The 23,999-nt window shown below is 43.0% G+C and overlaps 1 protein-coding gene across 1 annotated transcript in view; it reads left to right on the top strand.

Annotated features, from left to right (window-relative positions):
* The window catches only part of copg2 (COPI coat complex subunit gamma 2), a 77,932-nt gene that overhangs the window by 28,973 nt on the left and 24,960 nt on the right, over window positions 1–23,999 (top strand). Inside the window, exons 10-14 of the mRNA XM_068059441.1 lie at window positions 4,709–4,842; window positions 10,881–10,948; window positions 18,612–18,800; window positions 19,477–19,572; window positions 19,696–19,939. Coding sequence (XP_067915542.1) covers window positions 4,709–4,842; window positions 10,881–10,948; window positions 18,612–18,800; window positions 19,477–19,572; window positions 19,696–19,939 — 731 coding nt within the window. The remainder of the gene's footprint in view (window positions 1–4,708; window positions 4,843–10,880; window positions 10,949–18,611; window positions 18,801–19,476; window positions 19,573–19,695; window positions 19,940–23,999) is intronic.

Here is a 23,999-nt window from a genome sequence, read left to right as displayed (position 1 = left end):
TACACAATACCCAGTCTAGGATGGCCTGTTCTCTAGTTGGTACCTCAACTTATTAGTCCAAAAACCATCACGTACGCACTCCAGGAATTCCTCCTCCACAGTATTATTGCTAATTTGGTTTACCCAATCTATTTGTAGATATGTAGATGGGGAGCCATGGAATCTAAAAGCTAGGACTTAAAGCTGAGTTCTTAAACGAAACATACATGGTAATTTTTCTGCTGCACATGATTTTCCAACCATAATGATTGGAAACTATGATGCACGTGCCCCTGGATTTTTGATATGAGCTCCCAGTGGCTGAGGCTCTCCACAGGAAGCGCAAAGTCTAAAAATTACCCTTAATAGTGTTAAGCTTGGGGTTTGAAAGCCGGCAGTATGCTACAGTATCAACATCTTGTAATATGTTCCAGTGTAATCTATTTACTGAATAAACCTGCAAAATATTGTCACAATAACAGATGTGCATTATCAATTTGATCATGTGCTTTTGATAATGCTTGCTGTGACACTCACCATCAACTTAAATCTAAATAAAGCTCTGCCCACAAACTACTGTATATGTAAACTGAGAATGATTACAAGGTGCTAATCTCATCTCTGGATTTAGATGACAGTTATAAGAACATAAGAACTAGGAGCAGGAGTAGGCAATTCAGCCCCTCGAACCTGCTCCGCCATTCAATATGATTATGGCTGATCTCACCTTGGCCTCAACTCCACTTTCCTGCCCGTTCTCCATAACCCTTCAACCCATTTCTAGTTAAAAATCTGTCTTATCTCTTCAAATTTACCCAATGTCCCGGCATCCACCGCACTCTGGGGTAGTGAATTCCATAGATTCATGACCCTTTGAGAGAAGTAATTTCTCCTCATCTCTGTTTTAAATCTGCTACCCCTTATCCTAAAACTATGACCTCTCGTTCTAGATTGCCCCATAAGAGGAAACATCCTCTCTATGTCTACTTTGTCAATCCCCTTAATCATCTCATATACCTCAATTAGATCTCCTCTCATTCTTCTAAACTCCAGAGAGTAAAGGCCTAAACTGCTCAATCTCTCTTCGTAAGTCAAGCCCCCCATCTCTGGAATCAATCTAGTGAACCTCCTCTGAACTGCCTCCAATGAAACTACATCCTTTCTCAAGTAAGGGGAGCAAAGCTGTACACAATACTCCAGTTGCGGTCTTACCAATGTCTTGTACAGTTGCAGCAACACTTCCCTACTTTTATACTCTATTCCTTTAGCAATAAATGGCAAAATTCCATTTGCCTTCCTTATCACCTGTTGTACCTGCAAACTAGTTTTCTGCGATTCATGCACGAAGACACCCAGATCCCTCTGCATCAAAGCACTCTGAAGTTTCTCTCCATTTAGATAATTTGCCTTTCTATTCTTCGGACCAAAATGGATAACCTCACACTTATCCACGTTAAAATCCATCTGCCAAATTTTGGCCCATTTATCTAATCTATCCATATCCATTTGTAGATTTCTTATTTCTTTATTGCAACTTATTGTCCCACCTATTTTAGTGTTATCTGCAAATTTGGCTATAGTACCTTCTTTCCCTTCATCCAAGTCATTTATATATATTGTAAATAGTTGGGGCCCGAGGACCGAACCCTGTGGCATCCCACTAGTTACATCTTGCCAACCAGAAAAAGACCCATTTATCCCGACTCTCTGTTTTCTGTTGGTTAGCCAATCCTCTATCCAAGCTAATAAATTGGCCCTAACCCCATGTGAACTTACCTTGTATATTAACCTTTTGTGCGGCACCTTATCAAATGCCTTCTGGAAGTCCAGATAAACTACATCTACAGGATCCCCATTATCCACTTTGCTTCTTACAGCTTCGAAGAACTCTAGCAAATTAGTCAAATATGATCTACCCTTCATAAAATCATGCTAACTCTGATGGATTGCATTTTGACTTTCTAAATGTCCTGTTGTTACTTCCTTAATGGATTCTAACAATTTCCCAACGACAGATGTTAAACTAACTGGTCTATAGTTTCCTACTTTCTGCCTCCCTTTTTGAATAAGGGCGTTATATTAGCTTTTTTCCAATCCACTGGAACTTTTCCCATATCCGGAGAATTTTGGAATATTACAACCAATGGATCCACTATCTCCACTGCCACTTCCTTTAAGACCCTAGGATGTAGGCTGTCAGGCCCTGGGGACTTGTCTGCTTTCAACCCCAATAGTTTGCTCAGTACTTTTTCCCTAGTGATGATTGTTCTAAGTTCCTCCCTTTCTATAACCTCTGCATTACCTGGTACTATTGGGATGGTACTAGTGTCCTCCACCGTGAAAACTGAAGCAAAATACTGATTTAGTGTCTCGCCCATTTCTGTGTTCCCTTCTATTAACTCCCCAGTCTCATCCTCCAACGGACCAATATTCACTTTAGCTACTCTCTTACCTTTTATATACTTATAAAAACAGATAGCAAAAGCTTCTATATTTTGTCCCAGTTTTCTTTCATAATTTACCTTTGCTCTTTTTATTACTTTTTTAGTAACCCTTTGTTGATCTTTAAAAGTTTCCCAATTTTCCAGCCTGCCACTGGCCTTTACAATATGGTATGCCTTAGTTTTTGTCTTTATGTTATCCTTAACTTCCTTGCTTAGCCATGGATGTTTTTTCCCCCTCCTAGAATATTTCTTCCTCTCCGTAATATATTTTAGTTGGAATAAATTGAATATCTCCTTAAACATCTGCCACTGCTCGTCAACTGTCCTACCTTGGAGTCTTCCATCGCAGTCCACTAGGGCCAGATCTGTCCTCATGCCTATATAATTACCTTTGTTTAACTCCAGAACGCTCGTGTGGGACTCCAGCTTCTCGCCCTCAAACTGAATTTGAAATTTTAGCATGCTATGATCACTTTTCCCTACAGGATCCTTAACAATTAGATCATTTATTAATCCCACCTCATTACACTACACCAGATCTAGAAGAGCCTGCTCCCTGGTTGGTTCCACAACATATTGCTCCAAAAAACAATCTCTAATACATTCAATGAACTCTCCCTTGAGGCTACCCTTGCCAATTTGACTAATCTAGTCTATATGCATATTAAAATCACCCATGATTATTGCAGTACCTTTCTTACAAGCCCCCAGTATTTCCTGGTTTATACTGTGCCCCACTGCGGAACTACTGTTTAGGGACCTATAGATTACTCACACCAGTGACTTCTCTCCCTTGCTCTTTCTTATTTCTACCCAGACTGATTCTACACCTTGATCTCCAATGCCTATATCATTTCTCACTACAGCACTGATCTCTTCCTTCACTAACAAAGCTACACCACCTCCTTTTCCTTCCTGTCTATACTTCCGAAATACTGAATACCCTTGGATATTCAGATTAGAACATTACAGCGCAGTACAGGCCCTTCGGCCCTCGATGTTGCGCCATCTGTCCTATATCTATCACCCCTCAACTTAAAGCTATGTCCCCTCGTGTTTGCCATCACCATCCGAGGAAAAAGACTCTCACTATCCACCCTATCTAACCCTCTGATTATCTTATACGTCTCTATTAAGTCACCTCTCCTCCTCCTTCTCTCCAACGAAAACAACCTCAAGTCCCTCAGCCTTTCCTCGTAAGACCTTCCCTCCATACCAGGCAACATCCTAGTAAATCTCCTCTGCACCCTTTCCAAAGCTTCCACATCCTTCCTATAATGCGGTGACCAGAACTGCACGCAATACTCCAGGTGCGGTCTCACCAGAGTTTTGTACAGCTGCAGCATGACCTCGTGGCTCCGAAACTCGATCCCCCTACTAATAAAAGCTAACACACCATATGCCTTCTTAACAGCCCTATTAACCTGGGTAGCAACTTTCAGGGATTTATGTACCTGGACACCAAGATCTCTCTGTTCATCTACACTACCAAGAATCTTCCCATTAGCCCAGTACTCTGCATTCCTGTTACTCCTTCCAAAGTGAATCACCTCACACTTTTCCGCATTAAACTCCATTCAATTTCCCTTTCCGCATTCCCCATTCAATTCCCAAACCTGGTTTCCCTGCAATCACGTCTCAGCAATTGCCACTAAATCATACCCATTTGTGTCTATTTGCGCTGTTAACTCACTTATTCTATTCCAAATGCTTAGTGCATTCAGATACAAAGCCTTTAAATTTGTTCTATTATTAAATTTCCCTACTCTTGTACGATTCCTTGGTGCATTATGATATCCACACGTTCTGTCCCTTCCTTTTATTTTCTGGTAACAATCAAACAATCAGCCTCACCACTAACCTGCACTCCTACCTTCTTCTTTAACTTCCTGATTTTCCATGCAACTGAACCCTCTCTTCTCCCCCCCACTATTTAGTTTAAAGCCCTATCTACAGCCATAGTTATGCAATTTGCCAGGACTGTGGTCCCAGCATGATTCAGGTGGAGCCCATCCCATCGGAACAGCTCCCTCCTTCCCCAGTACTGGTGTCGATGTCCCACGAATTCGAACCCATTTCTCCCACACCAATCTTGGAGCCACGCATTTACCTCTTTAATCTTATTGGCCCTTTGCCAATTTGCTCGTGTGATAACCTGCCCAAGCCTTGCTCTCTTTGGTTGATGTTATCTGACCTCTCTGTTAGATTACAACACTTTAGTCACTTCCTGGGATCCATATTTCCCTGAATCTTTTGATACTGACTGGAATCTTATGATTTAACAGGCAGGACAGTCCCTTGTTTGATTTCATTGAAGGCTGCCTCCGCAATAAACATGAAATGGTTGTCTATGAAGCAGCATCAGCCATCGTCCATCTACCTAACTGCACTGCTAGGGAACTGGCACCAGCTGTCTCGGGTAAGTACTTTTTAAACTGATAGCACAGGTAAGGATGGGTTAACTTCCAATGTTTGATGGAGGTCTGTTATAATAAAGGTGCAACACAAAATAGCCCATTACAGCAGCCTGATTCATTACTACACCTCCTGGAAAGCCCTTAAAAAAAATCTGAGGGTACCAATATCCTGGGGGGGAGATTTGCTAGTGCTCTTCGGGGGGGTTTAAACTAATTCAGCAGGGGGATGGGAACCTAAATTGTAGTTCCAGTGTACAGGATGTTGAGAGTAGTGAGGTCAGGGATAAGGTTACAAGGACGCAAGAGGGCACTGGCAAGCAAGAACCTGGTTTAAAGTGTGTCTACTTCAACGCCAGGAGCATCCGGAATAAGGTGGGTGAGCTTGCAGCATGGGTTGGTACCTGGGATCTCGATGTAGTGGCCATTTCGGAGACATGGGTAGAGCAGGGGCAGGAATGGATGTTGCAGGTTCCGGGATTTAGATGTTTCAGTAAGAACAGAAAAGATGGTAAAAGAGGGGGGGGTGTGGCATTGTTAATCAAGGAGAGTATTACAGCGACAGAAAGGACGTTTGAGGACTCGTCTACTGAGGTAGTATGGGCCGAGGTTAGAAACAGGAGAGGTGAGGTCACCCTGTTGGGAGTCTTTTATAGACCTCCGAATAGTTCCAGAGATGTAGAGGAAAGGATAGCGAAGATGATTCTCGACAGGGGCAAGAGTAACAGGGTAGTTGTTATGAGGGACTTTAACTTTCCAAATATCGACTGGAAATACTATAGTTCGAGTACTTTAGATGGGTCAGTTTTTGTCCAGTGTGTGCAGGAGGGTTTTCTGACACAGTATGTAGACAGGCCAACCAGGGGCGATGCCACATTGGATTTGGTACTGGGTAATGAACCCGGCCAGGTGTTAGATTTAGATGTAGGTGAGCACTTTGGTGATGGTGATCACAATTCGGTTAGGTTTACCTTAGCGATGGGCAGGGACAGGTATATACCGCAGGGCAAGAATTATAGCTGGGGGAAAGGAAATTATGATGCGATTAGGCAAGATTTAGGATGCGTAGGATGGGCAAGGAAACTGCAGGGGATGGGAACAATCGAAATGTGGAGCTTATTCAAAGAGCAGCTACTGCATGTCCTTGATAAGTATGTACCTGTGAGGCAGGGAGGAAGTTGTCGAGCGAGGGAGCCGTGGTTTACTAAAGAAGTTGAAGCGCTTGTCAAGAGGAAGAAGGCGGCTTATGTTAGGATGAGACGTGAAGGCTCAGTTAGGGCGCTTGAGAGTTACAAGCTAGCAAGGAAGGATTTAAAGGGAGAGCTAAGAAGAGCAAGGAGAGGACACGAGAAGTCATTGGCGGATAGGATCAGGGAAAACCCTAAGGCTTTCTATAGGTATATCAGGAATAAAAGAATGACTAGAGTTAGATTAGGGCCAATCAAGGATAGTAGTGGGAAGTTGTGTGTGGAATCAGAGGAGATAGGGGAAGTGTTAAATGAATATTTTGCGTCAGTATTTACAGTAGAGAAAGAAAATGTTGTCAAGGAGAATACTGAGATTCAGGCTACTAGGCTAGATGGGATTGAGGTTCACAAGGAGGAGGTGTTATCAATTTTGGAAAGTGTGAAAATAGATAAGTCCCCTGGGCCAGATGGGATTTATCCTAGGATTCTCTGGGAAGCTAGGGAGGAGATTGCAGAGCTTTTGTCCTTGATCTTTATGTCATCATTGTCGACAGGAATAGTGCCGGAAGACTGGAGGATAGCAAATGTTGTCCCCTTGTTCAAGAAGGGGAGTAGAGACAGCCCTGGTAATTATAGACCTGTGAGCCTTACTTCGGTTGTGGGTAAAATGTTGGAAAAGGTTATAAGAGACAGGATTTATAATCATCTTGAAAAGAATAAGTTCATTAGCGATAGTCAGCACGGTTTTGTGACGGGTAGGTCGTGCCTCACAAACCTTATTGAGTTTTTCGAGAAGGTGACCAAACAGGTGGATGAGGGTAAAGCAGTGGATGTGGTGTATATGGATTTCAGTAAGGCGTTTGATAAGGTTCCCCATGGTAGGCTATTGCAGAAAATACGGAAGTATGGGGTTGAAGGTGATTTAGAGCTTTGGATCAGAAATTGGCTAGCTGAAAGAAGACAGAGGGTGGTGGTTGATGGCCAAATGTTCATCCTGGAGTTTAGTTACTAGTGGTGTACCGCAAGGATCTGTTTTGGGGCCACTGCTGTTTGTCATTTCTATAAATGACCTGGAAGAGGGTGTAGAAGGGTGGGTTAGTAAATTTGCGGATGACACTAAGGTCGGTGGAGTTGTGGATAGTGCCGAAGGATGTTGTAGGGTACAGAGGGACATAGATGGGCTGCAGAGCTGGGCTGAGAGATGGCAAATGGAGTTTAATGTGGAAAAGTGCGAGGTGATTCACTTTGGAAGGAGTAACAGGAATGCAGAGTACTGGGCTAATGGGAAGATTCTTGGTAGTGTAGATGAACAGAGAGATCTTGGTGTCCAGGTGCATAAATCCCTGAAGGTTGCTACCCAGGTTAATAGGGCTGTTAAGAAGGCATATGGTGTGTTAGCTTTTATTAGTAGGGGGATCGAGTTTCGGAGCCACGATGTCATGCTGCAGCTGTACAAAACTCTGGTGAGACCGCACCTGGAGTATTGCGTGCAGTTCTGGTCACCGCATTATAGGAAGGATGTGGAAGCTATGGAAAGGGTGCAGAGGAGATTTACTAGGATGTTGCCTGGTATGGAGGGAAGGTCTTACGAGGAAAGGCTGAGGGACTTGAGGTTGTTTTCGTTGGAGAGAAGGAGGAAGAGAGGTGACTTAATAGAGACATATAAGATAATCAGAGGAAGAAGGGTCACTGACCCGAAACGTTAACTCTGCTTCTCTTTCCACAGATGCTGCCAGACCTGCTGAGTGATTCCAGCATTTCTTGTTTTTGTTTAAGATAATCAGAGGATTAGATAGGGTGGATAGTGAGAGTCTTTTTCCTCGGATGATGATGGCAAACACGAGGGGACATAGCTTTAAGTTGAGGGGTGATAGATATAGGACAGATGTGAGAGGTAGATTCTTTACTCAGAGAGTAGTAGGGGCGTGGAACGCCCTGCCTGCAACAGTAGTAGACTCGCCAACTTTAAGGGCATTTAAGTGGTCATTGGATAGACATATGGATGAAAATGGAATAGTGTAGGTCAGATGGTTTCACAGCTCGGCGCAACATCAAGGGCCGAAGGGCCTGTACTGTGCTGTAATGTTCTAATTCTAAAAAAAAATATTTGAAAACTGCAGTTCCCTTGATGGGTTCATTGTGTAAATGTATGGTATGGTACTCCGACATACAGCCCAGGGAGATCCTGTGTTCCATCCCTTGTGAATGCAAGATTAACTGATGTTGACTGGGGCAGTAGTGGGGATTTTACAATTAGTTTTCATGTCTCTGGGCTAAGGAGAGGAAAAAAATCAGGAACCATTATTCAAGAAGAATAGCAGGGATAAACCAAGTAATTACAAGCCATTGAGTCTAACATCAGTGGTAGGGAAACTATTGGAAAAAAAAATTCAGAGGGACAGGATTAATCTCCACTTGGAGAGGCAGGGATTAATCAGGGATAGTCATCATGGCTTTGTCAGGGGGAGATCGTGTCTAACAAACTCAATTGAATTTTTCGAGGAGGTGACTAGATGTGTAGATGATGGTAAGGCAGTAGTCTACATGGACTTCAGTAAGGCTTTTGATAAGGTCCTGCATGGGAGATTAGTTAAGAAGGTAAGAGCCCATGAGATCCAGGGCACTTTGACAGATTGGATCCAAAATTGGCTTAGTGGCAGGAGGCAGAGGGTAATGGTCAAGGCTTGTTTTTGCGAGTGGAAGCCTGTGACCAATGATGTACCGCAGGGATTGTTGCTGGGACCCTTGCTGTTTGTACTGTACATTAATGATTTAGATGTGAATATAGGAGGTATGATCAGTAAGTTCACAGATGATACGAAATTTGGTGGTGTCGTAAATAGTGAGGAGGAAAGCCTTAGATTACAGGATGATATAGATGGACTGGAAAGATGGGCGGAGCAATGGCAAATGGAATTTAATCCTGAGAAGTGTGAGGTGATGCATTTTGGGAGGACTAATAAGGCAAGGGAATCTACAATGGATGGTAGGACCCTAGGAAGTAGAGGGTCAGAGGGACCTTTGTGTACTTGTCCATAGATCACTGAAGGCAGCAGCACAGGTAGATAAGGTGGTTAGGAAGGCATATGGGACACTTGCCTTTATCAGCCGAGGCATAGAATATAAGAGCAGGGAGGTTATGATGGAGCTGTATAAAACACTAGTTAGGCCACAGCTGGAGTACTGCGTGCAGTTCTGGTCACCACACTATAGGAAAGATGTGATTGCACTGGAGAGGGTGCAGAGGAAATTCACTAGGATGTTGCCTGGGCTGGAGCATTTCAGATATGAAGAGAGACTGGATAGGCTAGGGTTGTTTTCCTTAGAGCAGAGACGGCTGAGGGGGGACCTGATTGAGCTATACAAAATTATGAGGGCATTGATAGGGTAGATAGGAAGAAACTTTTTCCCTTAGCAGAGGGGTAAATAACCAGGGGGCATAGATTTAGGGTAAGGGCAGGAGGTTTAGAGGGGATTTGAGGAAAAAGAATTTCACCCAGAGGGTGGTTGGAATCTGGAACACACTACCTGAAGAGGTGGTAGAGGCAGGAACCCTCAACATTTAAGAAGTATTTAGATGTGCTCTTGAAACGCCACAGCATACAAGGCTATGGCCCAAGTGTTGGAAAATGGGATTAGAATAGATAGGTGCTTGATGGCCGGCACAGACATGATGGGCCGAAGGGCCTGTTTCTGTGCTGTATAACGCTATGACTCTAGGAACTTTAGCTGAGTATCACTCATTCCTCAGTTGGTTGCACTCTTGCCTCTGAGTCACAAGGTTCTGGGTTCAAGTCCCAATCCAAGGCTTGAGCACAAAAATCAAAGCTGATAATCCAGTGCATTACTGTGGGAGTGCTGCACTGTTGGGGGTCCTGTCTTTTGGATGAGATGTTAAACCGAGGCCCCGTCTGCCTTCCCAGGTGAATGTAAAAGATCCTGTGGCACTATTTTGAAGAAGGGAATTTATTCCCGGTGTCTGGGCCAATATTTATCCCTCAATTAACATCACAAAGAAACATTATCTGGTCATTATCACATTGCTGTTTATGGGAGTATGATGTGTGCAAATTGGCTGCTGCGTTTCCTGCATTACACAGTGACTACACTTCATATGTACATCATGGACTATAAAGCACTTTGAGACGTCTGGTAGTCGTGAAAAGCGCTATACAAATGCAAGTCTATTTTTTGAACGTTATCTAGTCTGGATATATGTACCCATGTAGCAGTGATCTCAGCGTCTTAATGATAGGAAAGGAAGGAATTGGCCATACTTGCCATTCCTCATTATTATCTTTGATCCCTGTGCAAAGCTGCAAGCTTAGAGTGAGAACTGGATCTGGCTTAGCTTTGTTGTCCTTCCATGATTGTGTAGTATGCTAATATTCACTGTTGAAGTTCATGTGAAGAATAGCTTAGCTTTTGGTGGGCTGTTGGCACTACTCACCAGTACCCCAGACTTCAGTAGAGGTGAGGATAAAAGATTTGGCGCTGTCTCGGCCCAGTCTTCTGATTATTGGCATGTCACCTGCAGAACACGGTGGATCAAGGTTAAGTAACGTTAGACTAATGTTGCACCGTGTTTGCTGAGTTGCATTTGGAGTTGGAGGAATCTTAGTTTTCTGGTTTGGGAAATTTTTCCACTAATGAATTGCCTGCCTTGAGAAAGTAAATATTACTACTGTTTGTGACAGTACATCATTCATTAGAAGGGTAGGATTGTTAGCCCAAATGTTATTTTCTTGCATGCTTGCTTAGTTTTAAATTGATCATCTGTATTGCTATCTGAATTTTGCCCTATCCTTACTATATGCTAAAGTTGAGTTAACTTTTTAAATTTTACTTTTAAACAGTACTCCAACTTTTCTGTAGTTCTTCCAAACCTGCCCTGAGATTTGCTGCTGTTAGAACCCTCAACAAAGTAAGTTTACGGTTTGTTGTTTTTTCCAAAATATAAATAATGTTTTAAAAATGCATTGGGTTACTGACCCAATCTTTCTATAAACTGGTCTTTTCACTATAACTGTTATTATTAGATTAAATATTTTTATCCTTTTTTGACATGCCTACAAAACCCAATGCCATATTTAAGTCTCAAAACTAAGCCACTGAGAAACCCACATAGGTAGAGTGTACTTTGCTTGAAAGGGGTGCTCACTCTCGGAAGGGATCTACCCTACACTTAAGCCCAGAGAACTCGGTTGCAGGTTGGAAGAGCCAAGATTTGGAGATTTGACGGTGTGCACTGTATTGCTATATTTTAATCAGATATAACTGGACAACTTACCAATAAAGCAGGAGTGAACTTCCTGCTGTTTGACCAGCTAAGACTGTGCCTATTCATCATGGCATTGGTCTGCAAGGTTATTTGGAGCCGTTGAGAAAGCATTTCAGCTTCCTTTGAGAAGTCTACCACGTGAGGTTTCATCAGTGAGCTAGACTGGCTGGTCATTTATCCACAATGCCCTGAAGTACCGCAGACCTATCTGATTAGTTATTGAATTACTGAAGATATTTGGAATACACTGCCAGAGAGTGTGGTGGAGGCAGGTTCAATCAAGGCACTCAAAAGGGAATTAGATATTTATCTGAAAAGGAAGAATGTGCAGGGTTATGGTGAGAAGGTGAGGGTATGGCACTAAGTGAACTGCTCACTCAGAGAGCTGGTGCAGACACGATGGGCCAAATGGACTCCTGTGCTGTAGCATTTCTGTAATATGTTACAGGTGGTTGACATGATTCTGACCTTCCATCGCCAGATGTGTCCTCTTGAAACCACCATGACTCAGTGGAACCCCTAGTTACTCTTGTGAAATACTGAGTTTAGTAGAATTGAATAGCCAGTAAATGAATTCACAGAATTATTGCAGCGCAGAAGGAGGCCATTCGGCCCATCGTGTCTGCACCAGCTCTCCGAAAGAGCAATTCACCTAGTGCCATTTCCATGCCTTCTCCCCATAACCCTGCACATTCTTCCTTTTCAGATAACAGTCTAATTCCCTTTCAAATGCTTCAATTGAACTTGCTTCCACCACGGTCTGATGCAGTGCATTCCAGACCTTAACCACCCGCTGCGTGAAAAAGTTTTTCTTTATATCGCTTTAGCATCTCTTACCAAATACTTTCAAACTGTGCCTTCTCGTTCTCAATCCTTTCACGAGTGGGAACAGTTTTTCCCTATCTACCCTGTCCAGACCCCTCATGATTTTGAATACCTCTATCAAATCACCTCTCTGCCTTCTCCTCCAAGGAAAACAGTCCTAACTTCTCCAATCTATCTTCATAAATGAAGTTCCTCATCCCTGGAACCATTCTCGTGAATCTTTTCTGTACTCTCTCCAATGCCCTCATGGCTTTCCTAAAATGCGGCGCCCTGAACTGGATGCAATACTCCAGCTGAGGCTGATCTAGTGTCTTATATAAGTTCAGCATAATTTCCTTGCTCTTGTACTCTATGCCTCTATTAATAAAGCCCAGGATACTGTATACTTTATTAACTGCTCTCTCAACCTGACCTGCCACCTTCAATGACTTATGCTCATATACACCCAAGTCTCCCTGCTCCTGCTGCCCTTTAGAATTGTACCCTTTATTTAATATTTCTTCCTTCACATTTCTCTGCATTGAACTTCATCTGCCACCTATTCGCCCATTCCACCAACTTGTCATGTACTTTTGCAGTTCTACACTATCCTCCTCAGAGTTCACCATTGTTTCCAAGTTTTGTACATTCCCCAACTTTGAAATTGTTCCCTGTACACCAAGGTCTAGGTCATTAATATACATCAGGAAAAGCAAGGGTCCCAACACTGACCCCTGAGGAACTCCACTACAAACCTTCCTCCAGCCCAAAAAACATCCATTAACCACTACACTTTGTTTACTGTCACTTAGCCAATTCTGTATCATGTTGCTATCGTCCCTTTTATTCCATGAGCTATAACTTTGCTCACAAGTCTGTTGTGTGGCACTGTATCAAACGCCTTTTGAAAGTCCATATACACCACATCAACTGACTTGCCCTCATCAACCCTCTCTGTTGGCTCTTCAAAAAATTCCAGCAAATTAGTTAAACATGATTTTCCCTTAAGAAATGCATGCTGGCTTTCATTAATTAACCCGCATTTGTCAGTGTGACTATTAATTTTGTCCCAAATTATTGTTTCTCAAAGTTTCCCCACCACTGAAGTAAACTGACTGGCCTGCAGTCTCCAGCCCTCTGGCACCACCCTAAGGAAGACTGAAAAATTATGGCCTGTGCCTCCGCGATTTCCACCCTCACTTCCCACAGTATCCTTGGATGCATCTCATCCGGTCCTGGTGTTTTATCCACTTTATGTACAGACAACCAATTTAATACGTCCTCCTTATCAATTTTAAACCTGCCTTGTGTTGGAATTACCTCCTATGTCACCATTGCCTGGGTCGCATCTCCTTGATAAAGACAGATGCAAAGTATTCATTTAATACCACCATGCGTAAATCTCCTTTATGGTCCCTAATCGGCCCAGCCCCTCCACTTACCGCCTTTTTACTATTTATATGTCTTAGAAAACTTTGGGATTCCCTTTAATGTTAGCTCAAGTGAAACATTATATACACTGAGTTTCTGATCTGAGCCTTGGAATAGCAGCGCATTTAAGCTAGGAACAAAGAACAATACAGCACAGGAACAGGCCATTCGGCCCTCCAAGCCTGCACTGATCTTGATGCCTGCCTAAACTAAAACCTTTTGCACTTCCGGGGAACGTATCCCTCTATTCCCATCCTATTCATGTATTTGTCAGGATGCCTCTTAAACGTCGCTATCGTACCTGCTTCCACCACCTGCCCTGGCAGCAAGTTCCAGGCACTCACCACCCTCTATGTAAAGAACTTGCCTCGCACATGCCCTCTAAACTTTGCCCTTCTCACCTTAATCCTATGTCCCCTAGTAACTGACTCTTCCACCCTGGGAAAAAGCTTCTGACTATCCACTCTGTCCATGCCGCTCATAACTTTGTAAACCTCTATCATGTCACCCCTCCACCTCCGTCGTTCCAGTGAAAACAATCCGAGTTTATCCAACCTCACCTCATAACTAATGCCCTCCAGACCAGGCAACATCCTGGTAAACCTCTTCTGTACCCTCTCCAAAGCTTCCACGTCCTTCTGGTAGTGTGGCGACCAGAATTGCACGCAATATTCTAAGTGTGGCCTAACTAAAGTTCTGTACAGCTGCAGCATGACTTGCCAATTTTTATACTCTATGCCCCGACTGATGAAGGCAAGTATGCCATATGCCTTCTTGACTACCTTATCCACCTGCGTTGCCACTTTCAGTGACCTGTGGACCTGTACGCCCAGATCTCTCTGCCTGTCAATACTCCTAAGGGTTCTGCCATTTACTGTACAACTCCCACCTGCATTAGACCTTCCAAAATGCATTACCTCACATTTGTCCGGATTAAACTCCATCTGCCATTTCTCCGCCCAAGTCTCCAACCAATTTATATCCTGCTGTATCCTCTGACAATCCTCATCACTATCCGCAACTCCACCAACCTTTGTGTCGTCCGCAATCTTACTAATCAGACCAGCTACATTTTCCTCCAAATCATTTATATATACTACAAAGAGCAAAGGTCCCAGCACTGATCCCTGCGGAACACCACTAGTCACATCCCTACATTCAGAAAAACAGCCATCCACTGATCCCTCTGTCTTCTATGACCGAGCCAGTTCTGTATCCATCTTGCCAGCTCACCTCTGATCCCATGTGACTTCACCTTTTGTACCAGTCTGCCATGAGGGACCTTGTCAAAGGCTTTACTGAAGTCCATGTAGATAACATCCACTGCCCTTCCTTCATCAATCATCTTTGTCACTTCCTCAAAAAATTCAATCAAATTAGAGAGACACGACCTCCCCTTCACAAAACCATGCTGCCTCTCGCTAATAAGTTTGTTTGTTTCCAAATGGGAGTAAATCCTGTCCCGAAGAATCCTCTAATAATTTCCCTACCACTGATGTAAGGCTCACCGGCCTATAATTTCCTGGATTATCCTTGCTACCCTTCGTAAACAAAGGAACAACATTGGCTATTCTCCAGTCCTCTGGGACTTCACCTGCAGCCAATGAGAATACAAAGATTTCTGTCAAGGCCCCAGCAATTTCCTCCCTTGCCTCCCTCAGTATTCTGGGGTAGATCCCATCAGGCCCTGGGGACTTATCTACCTTAATGCTTTGCAAGACACCCAACACCACCTCCTTTTTGATAATGAGATGACTGAGACTATCTACACTCCCTTCTCTCAGCTCATCATCCACCAAGTCCTTCTCTTTGATGAATACTAATGCAAAGTAATCATTTAGTACCTCGCCTATTTCCTCTAGCTCCACACATAGATTCCCTTCTCTGTCCTTGAGCGGGCCAACCCTTTCCCTAGTTACCCTCTTGCTCTTTATATATGTATAAAAAGCCTTGGGATTATCCTTAATCCTGTTTGCTGATGACTTTTCATGACCCCTTTTAGCCCTCCTGACTCCTTGCTTAAGTTCCTTCCTACTGTCTTTATATTCAAGGGATTCGTCTGTTCCTAGCCTTCCAGCCCTTACGAATGCTTCCTTTTTCTTTTTGACTAGGCTCACAATATCCCTCGTTATCCAAGGTTCCCGAAACTTGCCAAACTTATCCTTCTTCCTCACAGGAACATGCTGGTCCTGGATTCTAATCAACTGACATTTGAAAGACTCCCACATGTCAGATGTTGATTTACCCTCAAACAGCCGCTCCCAATCTAAATTCTTCAGTTCCTGCCTAATATTGTAAGAATTAGCCTTCCCCCAATTTAGCACCTTCACCCGAGGACTACTCTTATCCTTATCCACAAGTACCTTAAAACTTATGGAATTATGGTCTCTGTTCCCGAAATGCTCCCCTACTGAAACTTCGACCACCTGGCCGGGCTCATTCCCCAATACCAGGTCCAGTACGGTCCCATCCCTAGTTGGACTATCTACATATTGTTTCAAGAAGCCCTCCTGGATGCTCCTTACAAATTCTGCCCCATCCAAGCCCCTAGCACTAAGTGAGTCCCGGTCAATATAGGGGAAGCTAAAATCACCCACCACTACAACTCTGTTACCTTTACATCTTTCCAAAATCTGTCTACATATCTGCTCCTCTACCTCCCGCTGGCTGTTGGGAGGCCTGTAGAAACCCCCAACATCGTGACTGCACCCTTACTATTCCTGAGCTCCACCCATATTGCCTCGATGCACGACCCCTCCGAGGTGTGCTCCCGCAGTACAGCTGTGATATTCTCCTTAACAAGTAATGCAACTTCCCCACCCCTTTTATATCCCCCTCTATCCTGCCTGAAGCTTCTAAATCCTGGAACATTTAGCTGCCAATCCTGTCCTTCCCTCAACCAAGTCTCTGTAATAGCAACAACATCATAGTTCCAAGTACTAATCCAAGCTCTGGTTCATCTGCCTTACCTGTTATACTTCTCGCATTGAAACAAATGCACTTCAGACCACCAGTCCCGCTGTGCTCCGCAACATCTCCCTGCCTGCTCTTCCTCTTAGTTTTACTGGCCTTATTTACTAGTTCCCCCTCATTTATTTCACTTGCTGTCCTACTGCTCTGGTTCCCACCCCTCTGCCACACTACTTTAAACCCTCCTGAGTGATGCTAGCAAACCTCGCAGCCAGGATATTTGTGCCCCTCCAGTTTAGATGCAACCCGTCCTCCTTGTACAGGTCCCATCTGTCCCTGAAGAGATCCCAATGGTCCAGAAATCTGAAACCCTCCCTTCTACACCAGCTGTTCAGCCACGTGTTTAGCTGCACTATCTTCCTATTTCTAGCCTCACTGGCACGTGGCACAGGGAGTAATCCTGAGATTACAACCCTAGAAGTCCTGTCTTTTAACTTTCTACCTAACTCCCTAAACTCCCCCTGCAGGACCTCGTCACTCTTCCTGCCTATGTCATTGGTACCGATGTGTACCACAACCTCTGGCTGTTCACCCTCCCCCTTCAGAATGCCCCCTGTCAGTTCAGAGACATCCTTGACCCTGGCACCAGGGAGGCAACATGCCATCCTGGAGTCTCTCTCACGTCCACAGAAGCGTCTATCTGTGCCCCTGACTATAGAGTCCCCTATAACTATTGCTCTTCTGCAATTTGTCCCTCTCTGCTGAACAACAGTGCCAGCCATGGTGCCACTGCTCTGGCTGCTGCTGTTTTCCCCTGATAGGCCATCCCCCCCCAACAGTATCCAAAACGGTATACTTGTTAGAGAGGGGGATAGCCACAGTGGATCCCTGCACTGACTGCCTGCCCCTTCGAGCGGTCACCCATCTATCTGCCTGCACCTTGGGTGTAACCACTTCTCTAAAACTCCTGTCTATGACGCTCTCTGCCACCTGCATGCTCCTAAGTGCATCCAGTTGCCGCTCCAACCGATCCATGCGGTCTGTGAGGAGCTGCAACTGGGTACACTTCCTGCAGATGTAGTCGCCCGGAACGCTGGAAGCGTCACGGACTTCCCACATCTCACAGGTGAAGCACTTCACACCTCTAACTGACATTTCTAGCACTAATTAATAAATTAATTTAAGATAAATAAATACTTATTAAATCCTTAAATTGTTATAACTATATGGTCCCTAGTGCTAGATTTCTACTATAAATATTAAATGCTAACTAAATACAGTAATCTCCTCCCTCTGGTTTAGTTACTCTACTTATTAATTAGTTTATTAGGGTTTTAATCAATTTTTATCAATGTTTTATTTTCAAATTCAGTAAAAAAAAATTCCCTACCAGCCAATCAGATCATAGCTTTCCTGTGAGGTCACTTTCAGGTTTTTTTTACCGGAGGTAAGTTTTTTTTTTATACTTACTGGTCCGGAACTCTGCCCTCCGAGTCTTCTCCCAGTCAGCTGTGCTCTTTGGAAGCTCTGGGCTCCCCTCACTCTGAGGACAGGTCGGAAATGAAAGGAACTTCCTCACTTACCAAACTTCCACTGTAGCACTCTATTGCACCCCAAGTCAGCACTGTAAGATGGCTCACTTTTATACTGACTCACTCTAGCCCCCTGAAAACTGGTTTCAACCAATTCTCTAATTAACAAGGTGCAGCTGCAAGCAGAGCCTGAGTGAACCCTGTTTAAAGCTGGTCTAAAACTCACCTTCCCAACCCTAACAGCAACTGTTAAGTTGATCTGCTAAATAAAAGACAGATTAGATTTAAGATAAAATTAACCCTTAATTATCCTCACTTAGCAAACTTCCACTGTAGCACTCTATTGCAATAAGGAGGGAGGGATAAACGTCCTAGCATGCACACCTACAAGTGATCCATTGCAGAGCAGAATTGGAATAAGGCCAAGCGTGCATGAGGTGCCATGGGAGCAGGGGAGGAGGAGTTTTGTTTGAAAAGTACACAGCTAATTGCAATTTTAGTGAAATAGATTCTTATTTATCAAAAAAATAATTTGTTTTGAATAATAGCTTTGCTCTTCTTTATGGAAACTTCAGGAATGCTTAAAAACCATTTCTTAAGCCCTGGGCTTTGTTTTTGTTTCCCGGAAGGTTGCGATGAAGCACCCGTCTGCTGTCACTGCCTGTAACCTGGACCTAGAGAACCTGATCACAGACTCGAACCGCAGCATCGCCACACTAGCTATCACTACGTTGCTGAAAACAGGCAGTGAGAGTAGTGTGGATCGGCTCATGAAGCAGATCTCAACCTTTGTGTCTGAAATATCTGATGAATTTAAGGTAAAACCCTCAGGAAAATCCTGTTCTGCAGTGGGTCCAGAGAACAGACATAAAAAATGAACAGGGCTCTTCACTCTCAGATTTTATTAGGTTTTTCTATTTTCCAGAACTCTTCAGTTTCATTTTAAAGAATATTGTATTTTCCAATGAAAATTTTGGAGTAAATCATTGTCCTTGAAATTTCACTGTGGGATACTGATATATAAGAACTTGCCACATTTGTCTGAGGTTCCTACCTTTGTTACTTTAGGCAGAAGTGCTTTCCTGTTTGTTTAACCAGGTTAACAACTCCACTGATATACAGCAATCGATTTCAGTGAATGAGTTGATATGCTAGGATCGCACAATGTCACTTCAGGGATGGATATAGCACTGTAGAGCATGCCTAGGTTCCTATGGCACTGCAGCAGTCCAACTGTACTTTCTTTTGAACTGTGATATTTTGAAATATGAATATTTTAAGGTAGTCTAATGCTGGACAGATATAAAGAAAGTAAAATAGTCTCTTGCCAGAGCTGTGACCCACATCGTGATTTACATTTGTCATTAAGTTTAAGTCAATTACAATGAGATTAAATAAACATTAAGCTCAAGGTAATGAGTGGTGAAATGTAGCGAGTAAATAGAACATCTGACACAGTACTGATCAAAACATTTTTATATAATTGCTGTTCAGGTGGTTGTTGTGGAAGCAATCAGTGCACTTTGCCAGAAATATCCTCGCAAGCACAGCGTTATGATGAACTTCCTTTCCAACATGCTGAGGGATGAGGTAAGCTTTAATCCTGGCATTATACAGTATATTTGTGCACAAATACTTGTAATTGGGTTGGGAATTATCAAATTTGACTCCGCTAAAAGTTTTGTCCATTGCATTGTACATTTGTCTGTCTAGGGTGGGTTTGAATACAAACGTGCCATCGTTGATTGCATAATTAATATCATTGAGGAGAATCCAGAGAGTAAAGAAACTGGCATGGCCCATTTGTGTGAATTTATTGAAGATTGTGAGCACACTGTTCTGGCAACTCGTATACTCCACCTGTTGGGCAGGGAAGCACCCAAGACCCCGATTCCTTCCAAGTACATTCGATTTATATTCAACAGAGTGGTGTTGGAAAACGAGGCAGTGAGAGCTGGTACGTGCAATCTAATGCAAAGTAATATTTCAAACTGCCTGTTCAGTTTTCTGCTGTTTGAGTTTGCATAGCCAGAGATGGGAATATTACATTCCTTTTCACTTGAGCTTTCTATGATAAGTGGACAATATTTTGTATCTTGTCATCCTCTCCCCGCTATAATTCCCATGTTATACGAGTTTCCAAATTTAACTGTGCTACCTAAAGTTAGTGGTGCTTCAGAAAGAGAGATAAGAATTAGAGAGCATACGCATCTGAATTGACAGCGAAATAGTAATAAATATGTATGATGTGATAGCCATTACAGAGACGTGGCTGCAAGATGACAAAGATTGGGACCTGAATATTCAAGGGTACATGACATTTAGGAAGGACAGGAAGCTAGGAAAAGGCGGACGGGTAACTCTGTTAATTAAGGATGACATTGGCACAATGGAGAGAGATGACCTTGGTGCTGAAAATCAAGATGTAGAATCAGTTTGGGTAGAGTTGAGAAATAGTAAAGGTAAGAAGTCACTGTGGGAGTGGTTTATAGGTCAGTAACAGTAACCATGCTGTAGTACGTGGTATACAGGATGAAATAATGGGGGCTTGTGAGAAAGGTATGGCGATAATCATCGGTGATTTTAATCTACATATAGATTGGACGAATCAGATTGGCAAAGGTAGACTGGATGATGAGTTCATAGACTGTTTTCGGGGCAGTTTTTTGGAGCAGCACATTCTAGAGCCAACCAGAGAGCAGGCTATACTAGATCTGGTACTGTGCAATGAGATAGGATTAATTAATGATCTCATAGTGAAGGCACCCCAAGGTAGCAGTGATCATAATATGATCAAATTTCACATTCAGTTTGAGGGAGAGAAGGGTGAATCTAAGACTAGTGTTTTGAACTGAAATAAGGGCATTATGAGGGCATAAAGGTAGAGCTGGCTAAAATAAACTGGCAAATTAGGTTAAGGAATAGTCAGTAAAGATGCAGTAGCAGACATTAAGGAGATATTTCAGAATACTCAGAAAAGATGCATTCCAATGAGATAGAAAGACACTAAGACGCTGCATCCGTGGCTAACTAAGTAAGTTAAAGATAGCAAATTGAAAGAAAAAGCATATAATTCCACAAAGATGAGTGGCAGGTCAGAGGATTGGGCAGAATATAAAGAATAGCAAAGAATGTCTAAAAGGTTAATAAGGGAGAAATTAAAGTACGGGAGAAAGCTAGCTAGAAATATACAAATAGTATGAGTTGTATGAGTTTCTACAGGTATTTGAAAAGGAAAAGAGTAAGTAAAATGAACGTTGGTCCTCTAGATAGAGAGAGAGAGAGAGTCTGGGGAATTGATGGAAAATAAGGAGATGGTGGATGAATTGAACAGATATTTTGCATCTGTCTTCATTGTAGAGGTTACAAATAAAATTCCGGAAATAATTGTGAATCAGAAGATGAAAAGGAGGGGGAGGTACTTAAAACAATTACAATCATCTGGGAAAGGGTACTGAAAAAATTATTAGAACTAAAAGCTGACAAGTCCCCAGGTTCTGATGGACTTCATCCTAAGGTCTTAAAAGAAATGGCTGCTGTGATAGTAGATGCATTAGTTTTAATTTTCCAAAATTCCCTAGATTCTGGAAATGTCCCATCAGATTGGAAAATAGCAAATGTGACTCCTCTGTTCAAGAAAGGAGGGAGACAGAAAGCAGGAAACTACAGGCCAATTAGCTTAACATTGGGAAAATGCTGGAATCTATTAAGGAGGTTATAGCAGGGCACTTAGAAAATCTCAATGTAATCAGGCAGAGTCAACATGGTTTTATGAAAGGGAAATCATGTTTGACTAATTTATTGGAGTTCGTTGAGGAAGTAACAAACAACATAGATAAAGGGGAACCTGTGGATGTGCTATACTTAGATTTCCAGAAGGCATTTGACAAGGTGCCACATGAAAGGTTACTAAGCAAAATAAGAGCTCATGTGTTGGGGGGTAACATATTAACATGGATAGAAGATTGGTTAGCTAACAGGAAACAGAGTAGGCATAAATGGGTCATTTTCGGGTTGACAAGATGTGGAGTGCCACAGGGATCAGTGCTGGGACCTCAACTATTTACAATTTATATCAATGGCTTGGATGAAGGGACTGAATTTTGTTGCTAAATTTGCTGATGACACAAAGATAGGTAGGAAAGTAAGTTGTGAAGAGGGCATAAGGAGTCTGCAAAGGAATATAGATAGGTTAAGTGAGTGGGCAGAAATTTGGCAAATGGGAGTATAATGTGGGAAAATGTGAACTTATCTACTCTGGCAGGAATAATAGTAAAGCAGCATATTATTTAAATGAGGAGAGATTGCAGAACTCTGAGGTACAGTGGGACCTGAGTGTCTTGGTGCATAAATCACAAAAAGTTGGTATGCAGATACAAGAAGTGATTAGGAAGGCAAATGGAATGTTGTCGTTTATTGCAAGGGGAATGGAATATAAAAGTAGGGATGTTTTGCTACAGTTGTATAGTGTATTGGTGAGACCACATCTGGAGTACTGTGTACAGTTTTAGTCTGCTTATTTAAGAAAGGATATAAATACGTTTGAGGCAGTTCAGAGAAGGTTCACTTGACTGATACCTGGAATGGAGGGGTTATCTTATGAAGAAAGGTTGGGTCTGTATCCATTGGAGTTTAGAAGAATGAGAGGTGATCTTATTGAAACATATAAGATCCTGAGGGGACTTCACAAGTTGGATGCTGAAAGGATGTTTCCCCTTGTGGAAGAGACTGGAACTAGGGGAAACAGTTTAAAAATAAGGGGTCACCCATTTAAAATGGAAATGAGGAGAAATTTCTTTCTCTGAGGGTTGGGAGTCTTTGGAACTCTCTTCCCCAGAGAACAATGGAGGCAGGGTCATTGAATATTTTTAAGGCAGAGGTAGATAAATTCTTGACTAACAATGGAGTCGAAGGGTATTGGGGGTAGGCGGGAAAGTGGAGTTGAGGCCACAATCAGATCAGCCATAATCTTATTAATGGCAGAGCAGGCTTGAAGGGCCTACTCCTCCTAATTCATATGTTTGTATGTTCGTATCTCTTTCTCAAGAGGGCCAACTGCAGAAGATAAAAATCTAAAAGAATGGAGAGGATGCGTAAAACCCTTTTGGCCCTTTAATCCTGTTTTCTTTCTATTCAGCCAGCCCCACTTCCTGCACTAACTGCAGGTAGACATATAAATGCTGCTAAACTCATTCAACTTTTTAAAGCAGTTGGTCAATTCCAAGCAAAGCTTTTTGATGTCTGAAGCTTCACTATGAATCCTGAATACAATCCAGGGTACAGGAATCCTTGGCGAATTACGGATTGAGGAATAGAGCAAAGAACAGTACAGCACAGGAACAGGCCATTCGGCCCTCCAAGCCTGCACCGATCTTGATGCCTGCCTAAACTAACACCTTCTGCACTTCCGGGGCCCATATCCCTCTATTCCCTTCCTATTCATGTATTTGTCAAGATGTCTCTTAAACGTCGCTATCGTATCTGCTTCCACCACCTCCCCGGCAGCAAGTTCCAGGCACTCACCACCCTCTGTGTAAAAAAAACGTGCCTCGCACATCCCCTCTAAACTTTGCCCCTCACACCTTAAACCTATGTCCCTGAGTAACTGACTCTTCCACCCTGGGAAAAAGCTTCTGACTATCCACTCTGTCCATGCCGCTCATAACTTTGTAAACCTCTATCATGTCACCCCTCCACCTCCGTCGTTCCAGTGAAAACAATCCGAGTTTATCCAACCTCTCCTCGTAGCTAATGTCCTCCAGACCAGGCAACATCCTGGTAAACCTCCTCTGTACCCTCTCCAAAGCCTCCACGTCCTTCTGGTAGTGTGGCGACCAGAATTGCACGCAATATTCTAAGTGTGGCCTAACTAAGGTTCTGTACCGCTGCAACATGACTTGCCAATTTTTATACTCTATGCCCCGACGGATGAAGGCAAGCATGCCGTATGCCTTCTTGACTACCTTATCCACCTGCGTTGCCACTTTCAGTGACCTGTGGACCTGTACGCCCAGATC

This window comes from Heterodontus francisci, chromosome 27 (assembly GCF_036365525.1).
Source record: "Heterodontus francisci isolate sHetFra1 chromosome 27, sHetFra1.hap1, whole genome shotgun sequence".
Lineage (NCBI taxonomy): Eukaryota > Metazoa > Chordata > Chondrichthyes > Heterodontiformes > Heterodontidae > Heterodontus > Heterodontus francisci.
The sequence above is the reverse complement of the archived record's forward strand: the minus strand, read 5'-3'. Positions and strand labels throughout refer to the sequence as shown.